This window comes from Adiantum capillus-veneris, chromosome 30 (assembly GCF_014529385.1).
Source record: "Adiantum capillus-veneris isolate H3 chromosome 30, ASM1452938v2, whole genome shotgun sequence".
In the NCBI taxonomy this organism is placed as follows: Eukaryota; Viridiplantae; Streptophyta; class Polypodiopsida; order Polypodiales; family Pteridaceae; genus Adiantum; species Adiantum capillus-veneris.
The window spans coordinates 13847235-13860074 of record NC_140960.1 but is presented as its reverse complement, the minus strand read 5'-3'; the positions used below and the strand labels follow the sequence as shown (position 1 = coordinate 13860074).

Genomic DNA, 12840 nt, shown 5'->3' with positions numbered 1-12840 from the left:
GCCAGAAAAAAGCCTATGAGAATACCCTCATTCAATGGTCTTGTCTCCTAAATCACACACATTTTCAGTCTTAATCCTTTAAAATTAGGGATCCTTACAAGGCCCTTGTGGGGTTCATATTTTTCCTAATGTCATGTGACACAACTCTACCATGGTCATGCGTAAGAGCAGTCTCCTCAAATGTAGGCTCTGGTGGGACCTCTACCTCTATGATAGGTGCACTGGAATCATCAATAAGTGTAGAATTTGGCACACTATCCATCTCTACTGGCTCAAGTCTCATCTCTGGTGTAGGAGCATTCTCACTAGGCTGTACCTCCTTTGTAGAACAAGTAGCAACCTCTCGAATAGTCACTCTAGGTGGCTCCATGATAGTGCTCTCTCGTGTACTCGTCTTATCGTCAATCTGGGCATTTGTCTCCTTCATCTCAATCACTTTAGACCTCAACTGATCATTTGTGCTCTGAAGCAAAATCTATCTATGTGATGGATATTTGGGAGGTGACCTGGTAGTAGAAGTCTATCTAGTAGGTGTATGTGGACTCTGTCAAGTGATCACTACAGGATCCTCGCCATGCCGTGGAGAATAGGGCAATCCAATCATCAAGGAATATCGGGTACCATCTGTGTCCCTATAAATCCTATCACGAGGATCTCCAACAAGATAATACCATAATGCTCATGACTGACTCAAAATGACCTGCGGTCTGCTCTCGTCAATACTATGTCCACAATCATCAACATAGGTCAATGTGTGCTCTATGGGGAATGGCCAGCAGTGAAAGCAAGTGGGAAAAAAAAAGGACTTTGTGGATGGATTGGAAATAAGGACTTTTATGAGATTTTGGGGGAGTATTTTGGAGCCGCCACGTGACGGGGACTTAAGCCCATATGCGCAATGACGCACTGGCCAAGCATGGTATAAGAGCCGCAGGGGGCGCCCAATGTGAATATCGAATGGGTTGGGAGCTTGAGGAGCTCGTTGGCTATGGAGTCCGGGCGGAGGCGCTGCTTCGGTGGCGCGTTTGGCATCCGCCGCCAGCCCTGGTTGCGAAGTTGTCGATGACGTGGTGCCAACTGCGTGCCACAACTTTTGAGGGGGAACACGGGGTGCATCGACGACGCCGTCGATGCCCCGCTTGGCTTGAGTAGAGCTTCACACGATGGGTGGCTTGAGTCCCAAGAAAGTGGGCCCAAAATAGGGCAAGGGGAGAATCACATGCAACAGTGGAGAAAGAAGTGGTGCTAAATTGGGAGGGGCAACACAGACACCCCAAAAAAAGGATTTTTTCGACAGTTTGGGGAGGACTTTTTTTTGCATGAGAAGAGGGGTGGTTGGGGAAGAAGAGGGAAGAGGAGCGGAGCTTGCAAGGAACAGAAGGACGGAGCTTTTCACTTGCTTCTCCAAGGAGAAGGCCGGGCCGAGGCGACATCAGTTTTTGCTCCAAGCTTCTTGTTGTTCGTCTCATCGAGGATTGCTACATAGTGCGTTAGCAAGAAATTACCAGGGTTGTAATCATCTTTTTTGTTGCTAATCAAAGGAAGCCATAGCCACAGTTGGTGTCATCTCTTTGCCTCTTTTTTTCCCTTTCTCGTCTTTGCTCCATCCCTATTGTGTGGTGCTGGTTGAGAAGTGTGTGCCTCTCCGGACCTGTGTTGTGGGAGAGAGAGAGAGAGAGAGAGAGAGAGAGAGAGAGAGAGTGGTTTGTGTTGAGTGAGAGTTGATAGCAAACTGTGCTAAAGGTTTAAGGCTGTGCATACAAGGTTGCATGCAAGGTTTGTAAACAAATTGTGTGAGTTTTGAAGGTGAACTCGAGTGGGTCGGGGTGCAATGATTACCCTGGGATAAAGAGGCTTGCAATTTGTTGCCGGGTGTGTTCCCCTTTCTCCACATCCACCGTTAGTCAACCTTTGACCAAAAAGTCAACACGTGGAGCGAACATGGTGCACTCAATTCCCCAAACTTGAGGCCCAGGGGCGCTGCCTTCACCATTGCGCTACATGCATGCATCTACCCATGCAATGGCACATGCTCTATATATTTTCAAAGTATATGGTGCCTCCCCCCCCCTCCCCCCTCAACCCCCCCAAAAAAAATAATGTCGTGACAAGCTGGGCAGGTGGTCTCCACCTACACATACACAAGCAAGCCAAAATTTAGTCATTGGCCCAACAGTACTCGAAAATAACAATTTTGCATCAAAGTTAAAAGGCTTCCTTAAAAAAGTGTGGAAATTATTCATTGAACATCTCAAAATTTGAAGGTGTTACCATAGAAATGGAGATTCGAAAATACAAGAACAGGAAATAGATACAAAGAAGCTTTAATAAGATGCAGTCCACCCATAAAGGGAATTCTTATGAAATGGTTGACTGTAGGTAGTTCACAAAATGGAACTCTTGAGCAATATATCTAGCTGATCACCATCTTCCACCAACCATCTAGGCTAGATGTATGGCCTCCTGCACAGTGCAAGTTTTAAGACATTTCCCACTATGATTCCCACACTGCGGATTACAACAACATCATGAGCCTCTGCAGGTGAGGCGGAGCACTGCTGCTTCTAGCTAGGTATAAGGGGAGCCTCATCTGCAGAAGCTCATGATGTTGAAGACCAAAGGGACCGCAGCATCTCTTCCTTTGAAGGTTTTCCTTTAAAACTTGAACTTCAAAAGGAGCTCATGAAATTTGAAGGTTTTCTTTTAAAACTTGCAAGTGCAAATTACATGACTAAACCCAGGATTCTTTCAAACATCATCTGCATGATAACATGTCATTTCCAACTCCCCCCCATTGAGGTTATGCCTGACAATTGCAAAAATGTCAAGGAATACCACAAGCTTATGAGCCTTTCCTTTCCATGAATAGGCGTCCTTGGGTTGTTGCCGATCAACAGTGAGCATACAAACCAGTGGAAAGTGACTACCATCTCCAATGCCACTGGGATGACACCAATACCTCTCACCATTGTGGACGTTGCCTTCAATATGCCCAAGGTGCAGTAGCAGATTTGCACCACACAATTGAGCGCCACCAAGACCAAGAAAGAACGAGGCAAATTGATTACTCTGGCCAAGCTATACCCAAACAACAAGCAGCCTGTGGTAGCCTGAATCACTGCAACAGCTATGCTGTACCAGAGCACCCAAACTGCAAGAGGCTTTGTATAGGCATTGGAGAAGAAAAAATTCCTTTTGTTGGCAAGAATCAGATAGCACCAAAGAGCTAGGGAAAGCACTCCGCTAGCGACTCGAACAGAAAAAATCATGGCGCATCGCCATATTGTGAGGCGGTTCACGGCAAAGCCTGCCGCAAAGACTTTAAATGCATCATTCCCGATGTGGATGTGGGAGAAGAGCAACTCCAATGTAGATCCAGTCCCTGTGGAATCACCCACATAGGCTCTCATCATCCTCCTAGCAACCAATCCTGCGGTAAATGCGTCTAAGTGGAGAGTGGCTACCAGGGCAAGCTGGATGAAGGCCTCAATAATGCACAGGATTCCATATCTGAAAGGATTATGATGGACTGCGAATCCGCTCCCAAAGCTCAGGCTATCACAAACAGTTCTGTGATGGAGCATATCCAAGATGGGCATAGTGGCACATCGTGCTGCTTCATCACCAGATAAAGCACAATGACGGAGAAAATGACGAGTTGCTAGGCCGGAATCAGCGTCTGCAAGGATTAAAGCTCCCTGCTGATTATCAAGCTTGTCAAGGCACTCGGTTATGGACTGCCAGTATTCTTCAACAGCAGGGGCCGCAGAGCTACTTGCAGCAGTAGGGTCGTTGATGGGCGGCAAGCCATGACAACAACACGCCACGCAATCTGCGCAGAGCACCAAGGCTTGATTATCACCATACGGTCTGCACCTCAACGGATCCTTGGACCAGAGGACGTTGTGCCGATCCAGAAAAGTGGAGGGTATGAACATGCATCGGCACGCATGCTCAATATTTGATACCTGTTGCTGCAGCTGGCCGGAGGAGCTAGTTCTGACGGGACAGCAGTCCAACACATGTACAGAGTCGCTGTATCGGTTGCACATCACGGTAACCACTGAGGCCCCTGTTCTGTTCACCAGCCACAAAGGGAGGACTTTGTCCATGTGATGGCATTCCCCTGTTGTGAACAGAGCAAAAGGAACCACGAGGTCATTTAGATCTGGCTTTGAATCCTGGAAGCTGGCTGAGTAGTAGCATAACTTCTCGGCAGGAGAGAGCTGGAGAGTGCGATGAGAGAGGTACGTGGCTTCGCGCAGTGCTATTTCGAAGTCGAGCCTCCCCTTTACAGTTGAAAGCACCCACGCAGTCAGAACGCCTAAGGTAGCCAAGCCAGAGTCCAGGAAATTTGAGGTGTCGGCCACAATTCCCCCAATGTCTTGCCCAGATATCTGCGATCAGTCCATTTACATGCAGATCCCATTAATTCTGGCAAGACACGTCTTTAATTAATTCATCATCAAGCATGTATGCTACCTCCATGTATATGGAATTGGAGCAGTAGTTAGGTGCACCGTCAGAGCCAGCTAGAACTGTAGTCCAAACCTTAAGGAGCTTGATCAATCTCTCTCTCTCTCTCTCTCTCTCTCTCTCTCCACAAGTCTTTAGGGAACTTGATCAGCGTCTCTCTCTTAGTGCTGCCAAATCATATTATTCTGGAAGCACAAAATCAAAGACGATTGAAAATTTGCCGACCTCCTTAGAGCTCTTTAAATATGTCCTGGAGGCAAATAGTACGGTCTTGCCAACTCTTTAGGGCACACACATTACAATTCCTCGGGAGTCAGGACTTGACAATGAAAATCTCCGTCTCCTCCTCTCTCTCCGGTGTTCGGGAAAAATCATTTTCCCAAACACACAAAATGCCTTTCCTTGAATTTGCCAAGAGGTTACTTTTTTTAAGGTTTCTACACTATATTTCTCTATTTTGGGGCGGAATTTCTCCTTTTCCCCTTGCGCTCAACCGGCATTTTCGACATTGAAAACGGCAGGATATTAAGTCGAGGTCACGTTGAACTGCTAAGGCAAAACCGACATACGCTCAAGCATCAAAAAACAACGCAGGCCGCGCTCTCTTTCTCTCCCTTGCTCATTCGCGTTGTCCACAGAGCTTCCCTCTTTTCATATGGCGGACACCCAAAGACCTTAGGGTTCTTGGATTTCTTTTTTTGCATAAGGGAGGGTACCCACAGTCGGGTTTCCCCCCCTTTCCTCTTGAGCCGTGGAAATCGTTCTCCAGACCATATACGTTCTCGGCAACATCATGAGGTCGCAGAGCTGCAAAGGTATTTTGGATTTTTGGCAAAGGACGGTCGCGGTTTCTCATCTTTCCGACCAATCTCGACTAATTGTAAAGTTCCGAAAGACGGTTTCTTGACAGTGGTTCGGAATTCTATAGTCAAGCGGCTTCGTTCTCGCAAGCACACCATCGTGCTTGTTTATTTAAGAAAGAAAGGAGTTGTACTTTCTGACATCGCGTACAGTCTCTACGTTGTTTACCTCCGACTTACCGAATCAATTAGCACGGATAATTGCTTGCGGTCGCAGCGGTTTCTAGACTCATCAACAACGCACCTGAAGGGATGCAAATACCTACAAATCACGTAATTAGCAAGGCTAATTAGTCGTGGTTCACGGTAGCGACAACAATTACGACGACTTTATATCACATCTTTGAAGCCAAGTATTCTTCTTCTTCTTTGCCTAGCACTGCACAGTCGCCATGGATTTAGATATCAACATGACCTTTGATTCCGAGAACCATACGCCTGATCCTCCCAATGATGGCTTGCGGTTGGATACTCTCACGGAGGGTACCCGCGAACCTATGGGAGGAGATGACACTTATGAATTTCTCAATATCCAAGAATTTCGAGCACTTCAAAGACGCATATCGGTGATGAAAATGAATTTTGCATCCTTAAATGAAAATGTCAATAAATTATCCACTTCAGTGATAGAATTTATGCAACCGCAGGCCAAGGGTCCTGTTGACACACACATGCATGAACACGTAGCCGATTAGGGGCGGAGTCCTCCTTGTCATGGACAAGGTCTATCTCCGGATTCTCTGCACTCTCTCACTGCGAAGGAGGTGGACAAGTTGTTGAAAAATACAAAGCCACCAACTTTTAAGGAAGAGGACCAAGAGCGCAATAAGGATGCAGTGAATATCTTTCTCAGCAAGCGGGATGGAATTCACGCCTTACAGCGTACTCCGGATGCAGTCAAATCACTACAGACAAGTCTGACACTGGAACACAAGGCCTATAAATGGTGGATGTCTCTGAAGAAGAAGAATATCATACCACAGAGTTGGACAGCTTTTGAGGCTATGTTTAGAAAAGAGTTCCTGCCCACGAATGAGACAGATAGAAATTGGATGGCTTGGGACACGTATTCCATGTGCCAACACCCATTATTGCTTGAATATATCTTGCACTATCGGCTCGATGTTATTCTCAAGCTGGAAGGGTTAGACACCTTTCAACAAGTATGTGGGTTTATTCGTGGTCTGACGCCAGATCTTAAGAAGCACGTCAAGACTCAGGACCCTAAAAACACTTGAGGAAGCCATAGTGAAGGCTCACATTCATGATGATCTATATGAGAAGAAATCACATAGTACTCACGTGCCTGTTAATACACATGGTAATACAGGCACACAGCATGGGCACAATAAAAGGAAATTTTTAGTATCCAACTCTGAAGCGGCTAAAAAACCCAAGGGATCTCAAGGGCCTCTCTCCCCTGAGGAATTTGAGAAGGCTAAAAAACAGAAGTTATGTTTTCAATGCTTCAGAAGCGGCCATGGCAAAAAGGATTGTCCCAAGGGGAAATCTATTGCTCAAGGCAAGGAGAAAGAAGTGCACACGGTGCAACTGCTGCCTCTTGAGTCTTCCTCACGTTTCTCCTACGTGGAGGTAGCACACACCGAGGTGGTGCATGAATGTTGTATCACAGCTTCTATGTGCCAACAGACCTTCAATCCACATGCGTTAGTGCGTATGCAAGGATCTCTTCAACGACACAAGGTGTGTATCTTGGTCGATGACTGTGCTATTCACAATTTCATTAACTACGAATTAGTGAAAAAACTCAAATTGCCCCAAACTCCGAGTTTCCAACACTACAAGGTAGCAATGATGAACGGTTATGATGCCGAAGTATGGGATACTCAAGTATGAGCTGTACTATTAGAAATTCAAGGCTATTCCATATCCTTTAATTTCCAGGATATGAATATGGAGTGGGCAGATGTGGTACTTGGTAGAGAGTGGTTGCATAGATTAGGACCATCATTGAAGCGTAGCTACGAGCACAACAACCTAATGTTTGAATCCCATGGTGCACATGTATTGTTGTTCGGAGAGAAGGATGTGCCTTCCTCACCACCACTGATATGTACTATATTGGAAATGTCCTATGAACTTTGAGAATAATGGAATTAAAAGAATTAGAGCGAGCATTTTTGTGAGATTACTTTGAGAGCATAGGGGGTGAACTTAATTGGTGATAGCAACATAAACATAGTACTTAATTAACTTGGCATGAACAATACTTTTGCAAGAGAGAGAGTATTAGAAAACATGACAATAGTTGAGGACCGGATTTACTTGGAGCCGGTCCCCCCTCCAAAAGGCATTCGTATTATAGATTCTCCCATCAAGAGAGACTTGTTACAATACAATCTTTGTGTTTCTTGTAACCTTGGTGATGCTATGAAGATGGAAAGCTTCATGCATCACGAGCATACCCTAAACTTTGCAAAAAGCATTAACTATCCCAATCATTAACTATCCCAAGCCTCAGTCCCAAGGCGTCAAACACCTTTGAATGTGGAGAGAGCTAGCGGGGAATGAGGGTAGGGAACAGGAAGAAGAATCATCCATAGGAGAAAGAAATAGTTCATCACTTATCATCACTCTTCTTGCTTAGCATAGGATAATAGCATAGTAATGAAGATGAAGAAGATATCAAGCTTAAGCATTGAAGCATGGCTCTTGGTTGGATTTGCATTCCATAGCCAAGAGTGTTGGTATAGGCTGTGACTGTGTGTGGGAGAGTATACCTATTGGGGGTCCCATCGTTGCAATAGCTCCAATGACCAGCTAGGGCATGGAAACACTCACACGGTTAGTGAGCTAATTGTGGCAACACAAATGGTTAACTCTACGAGGTGAGCTTCTCGGCCTATGGAGGAGCGAAGCCACAATAAAGGACAATCTCCACATCCACTTCTCTTCACCTCTAATCAACCCAATCACACATACTACGATTGCAAGATGCACACAACACTAATCCTATCATGCAACACACTAATTACAAACACACACACATAGCTCTATCGAGCACGACACTCCAATCAAACCTACATGCACACACAAGCAAAAGAGGGAAATCACACAAGATTAGAGAGGGATTAACCACTAATTAGTTAAGATCTAGCTAATTCTAAGCATCATAGGCAATCATAAGAAGTATGAGAGAGACATAGTGAAAGAGAATGAATCACTAATTAGTGTTAATCAAGTCTCATGAGCAAGGAGAAGCTCAAGGACTCCATAGCCACACAACTCAAGAGCCCTCACCAAAGAGTGCTCTCAACAAATGAGCTTGAGAACCCTCATTTCTTTTACACACTGCCTTAAATACCTAGGTTAAAAATATGCAATGTCCGGGTGCCCAAGGCCTTTAGGGCTCCACCACTTAGTGAATCTGCAACCTAGACGCAGTAATTGGCATATTCTTTATAGCTTGGAACTCCCATTGAGCCCGTACACATTAATATATTACAATGGCTTGAAATAAATTGGGAATTTTCAATACGTGACCATTTTAGAAAAACATGGAAAATGTGTGACTCTAATCTTTACTACTTCTCCATGTTGATCTTCGATGTGTATCCATACGTCTTCGGTCTTTAGCAACTTCTGTTAACTGACGTTGACTCAGTTAACATTCCCCCCTTCCGATTTTAGTGCCCGTCCCCGGCCACTATTGAAAGGTGTCTGTGGAAGCAAGGGAAGGTTTTGATTGGTTGTTGATGGGCTGATTGTCTTCATTTGTCATTGAATTTGTTGATGAGGTTCAATTTGGTGCAGCATCTTCATTGGTCCAAATTATGTCTGATGTGAGAGATGATGTTGCATTTGTCCATTGTAATAGCATAATGATGAGACTGATATTTATTTATGAAAAGTATGTACAAGGGAAGTAGAATGATGAGGTTGTAAATTAGGGTCTAATACCTGGATGATCAAAGGGAAAAAACCCAGTGGGAAAAGAGTGCCTTTGGGATACGTGCATTATTGGAGTACTTATAGCATGGGAAATACTAATAAAGTACTTAAGGAATTATTTGCTGATAGATATGGAATTATAAAGGCAATAAATATGAGAGAGTAGCATGATCGAACATTGGTTTGCCTATTGTAGTCCACTCAAGGTGCATAGATGGAAGCAAAAAAGAGTGTCTAATGCATATTTCCAATGATGGGACATCCTATTTATGCATACACAGAAATGCATGAAAAACAATATGTTGTGCAAGAAAGATTTTGAGGGGTTCTTCAGAAAGATGTGTATAGCTATAAAAGCATATGGCATAGCTTTGCAAGCTAGCACCCCCTTAAGAATGGTTTTCGTTGACGAGAATATGTGCTCTCATCTTACTGTGCACTGTGCGTGAGTGTTGGACTCTACAAAACTCCACCAATTGTAAGTTAATAGACTTCGACTCTTATGCTCATCTCATTGAGCATGAGCGACATGACTTTAGATATGCTCAACTCTTCCATCTTGAGCGTAAGCTTAATAATTACGACTCTTAGCACATAGTTTAATATGACTTGAAGCTTTGGGACTAATTCTTTGCTCATTTTATGGCTCAACAGCCCGACTCTGAATATGCCAAAGAGTGTTTTTTGCACCCTAGAGACTTGACTTTTCACATTCTTGTGCTTACTACAAACATTTCTTCATGTAAAAGTAAGCTTGAATCCTCAAAAAGAGGATTACTGAAGGACCAATTTTTGCCATACCTGTTTCATCATCTTCGAATCTGCATTCACGTTGGTTAGGTTGTCCTTCTTTGACTGTGAAGACTCCATCATCTGTTTGATTTTCCAAGTAGGCATGTTGTTAGAAGTCTTTGATGTTGTTGTAGGCCTTTGTTGGCTGTTGGCATCTGGATTTTGACTCAGAGCATTGGAAGACTTAGAAATCCAAATCTCTTGATGACCTTTGTATCTCCATTGTTGACTCTAGTTCACTTTAGGTCTTGTTGATTTCTTGATATCTTCATGCAGGTCTGGTGTAGTTGCAATTGTCGTATGGTTGACTGGTAGCCAAATCTTTGTATACCCTGTGTAAAATCCTTTTCGAAGAGGAAGATTCTTTGAGATTCTTCTTTGTTATGTATCCTCTTGAGAGTTGTGGTTGACTTTACCATCTTTGAATGTTGATTTGTTGTATACCTGCTGCTTAGGTATCCTAGGACATTGTCGAGGTTGATACCTTGTGGGCCTTCTTTCTTGGGAGGAGAGTCTTGATGTTACTTCATATTCTCTAACCTGTGGTTTTGGTACCCATATCCATCTGTTACCTCCATAGTATTTATGTTCCTTTAAGCTCCATTGTCATGCTATCCATCCCATGTGTTTGTCTTTCTGTGTTGATTTCCTATCTTTAATCCAAACCGAATCATTGACTTTGACTAAACTGCTCGGAATAGACACTTGCTTGACTTTCCTTTGCTTTCTTGAGTACTTTGGCTGATAGATCTTTGTTTTTATGGGTGTCTCCTTAGAGGTTTCAGTTGGGTCAACAATTGACTTGAAATTTTGAAAGCTTGACTTGCTTGAAGAAGCTGATCCATGAGGGTTCTTTGATGTAGAGGCATATAATTCCACGCCTTCTTTGCTAATCGATGGAAGGTCCACTTTAGCTTTACCTTTGTCTGTAAAATTTGTCTTTGATTCTTGTCTTGGTGGCATTATCTGCTCAATAGCTTCTGTGTTTTCTCTTTACTTTGTTTGATCTGCACTTGCCAATTGCCTGATTTGCTTTAAACTCTTCTGAAGTTTTACTCAATGAAGATGAATCATCTTGAAGAAGATCTTTCATTGGAATTGTGCTTAAGGACTTTGTGCTATTATCCGTTGGCAGGTGACTAGTCGTGGTCTTCATTCTTGGTTGTCTCTGAAGAGTCCATCATGTTTGCATTCTGCATTTCTAACATCTTTTGGGCCATTGGCATCCCCATTATGACGTCGTTTGGCATATCTTTTATTGTGATCACGTGGAATTGGGCTGTGATGATATGTGAACTTACTTCAATGGTGGTGGAGATGATTCTCCAACATTCTACTCGTTTGTTTCTTGATATGCTCACAAATTCAGGAGCATCTTTCAAATGTGGTTGGCCACATTTTTTCCAAGTGTGAAAAGACATAAGGTTCTTGTCTAACTGAAAATCTAGCTTTACTTCTTTTGATAGCTTTTCTTCATTTTCATTAACAATGTTGCACTTGATCATCTTAGGATTCGTGTCTGAATTGACTGCTTTTGTTGTGGAAGTGTCCTTTGGTTGAGCTTTATCTTCATTTTCTTTGCTTTGACAACCTACTTTAATTGATGTTGACTCCATTGGCTCTAATATTGCACCTTTTTGCAATTGTTAAGCATTGTCCACCTGCATTTAAGTAACCTTTGACCTTAAAAGATCCATTGTACTTTCTGGCAAAATTTGTCTCTTCGGAGGAGATTTTGGTGGTGACCTTGGTGTAGCTTTTCGAACTTTAGCTTCCGTTGATTTTGACTTTTCTGTTACCTGTTTTGGTAGGTTGAGGCTTTGAATCATCTTCAGATCGTCTTTGACATCAGTCGATGGGCCACCCGTATGGGTTTGTACAAGGTTATGACCTTGCTGATATTCGTTACCATGTGCATCTTGATATGCATATGTGAGCTTGGTCACATGTAACTATTTGAACACTATTGGATTTGTTGGCTTTTGACTTTGACTTGTGGAGATGAGCTGAAACTTTTGTCCCTGATAATCTTCATATAAGAATTTGTCTACAGATTTTGATGGAATATGGTTCACTTGGAAACTTCCAACAACCATATGATCTTTCAATGGTTTTTGCTTTAAAGAGGTCTGTTGACTAGAAGCTCTATGGCTTCTAACTGACATTGTGGTTCCTAGTACAAGAGCTGAGCAGCTCCCCCTTCCTAGGGTGATCACTATAGCCTGTTTCATTGTAACAGTTCAACGTTGTTTGGCTTTGGTTTAGTCTCACGTTTTGGGACTGTGAAGACACACTTTGGGTAGCACTATTGACAATTGGCATCTGTAAACCTTCTACATAGTTTCCTATGTATCTCCGTGAAACATGACAAATTATTCCCCAAGTTAAGATGTAGATAGCATTATCTTTGCCCTGATATTGTCTATCCCATGGGTCTCCTATGATATGAGCTTTTTTAGTTTCAGGACCCAAGGCATCATAGATGCTAGACTCTCGTCTATATCTACGACTGTTTTGGTCAAAATATATGTTCATTTGGTCACAACATTGAAGCTTGATTTTCGATGGAGGAGAGTTTGGCTCTGAACAAATTTCTGAGTTCACTTGGGTAATATCCTTCAACTCTAGAGAGGATGGGCTATAATAGATTCTATCCTATGAAATGAACATCCTTTCTGATCTATCACTCACTGGACGCACTTCTATGAGTTGGTATGTGGGTCGTTCAAACACTGGTTGATCCTTTTTGTAGAGTTGTCCTTTTTGGTCTACATAGTGTACATATGAATTATGTGTACCA

The 12840-nt window shown here is 43.2% G+C and overlaps 1 protein-coding gene across 1 annotated transcript; it reads right to left on the bottom strand.

Annotated features, from left to right (window-relative positions):
• Nucleotides 1-2179: 2179 nt before the first annotated feature.
• Nucleotides 2180-4987, bottom strand: LOC147417569 (uncharacterized). The gene is made up of 2 exons (XM_086507510.1): nt 4483-4987; nt 2180-4397 (listed from the first exon to the last, which is right to left on the bottom strand). Exons 1-2 carry the CDS (start codon nt 4486-4488, stop codon nt 2775-2777), a joined length of 1629 nt encoding a protein of 542 aa, XP_086363636.1. The 5' UTR covers nt 4489-4987; the 3' UTR covers nt 2180-2774.
• Nucleotides 4988-12840: the final 7853 nt, after the last annotated feature.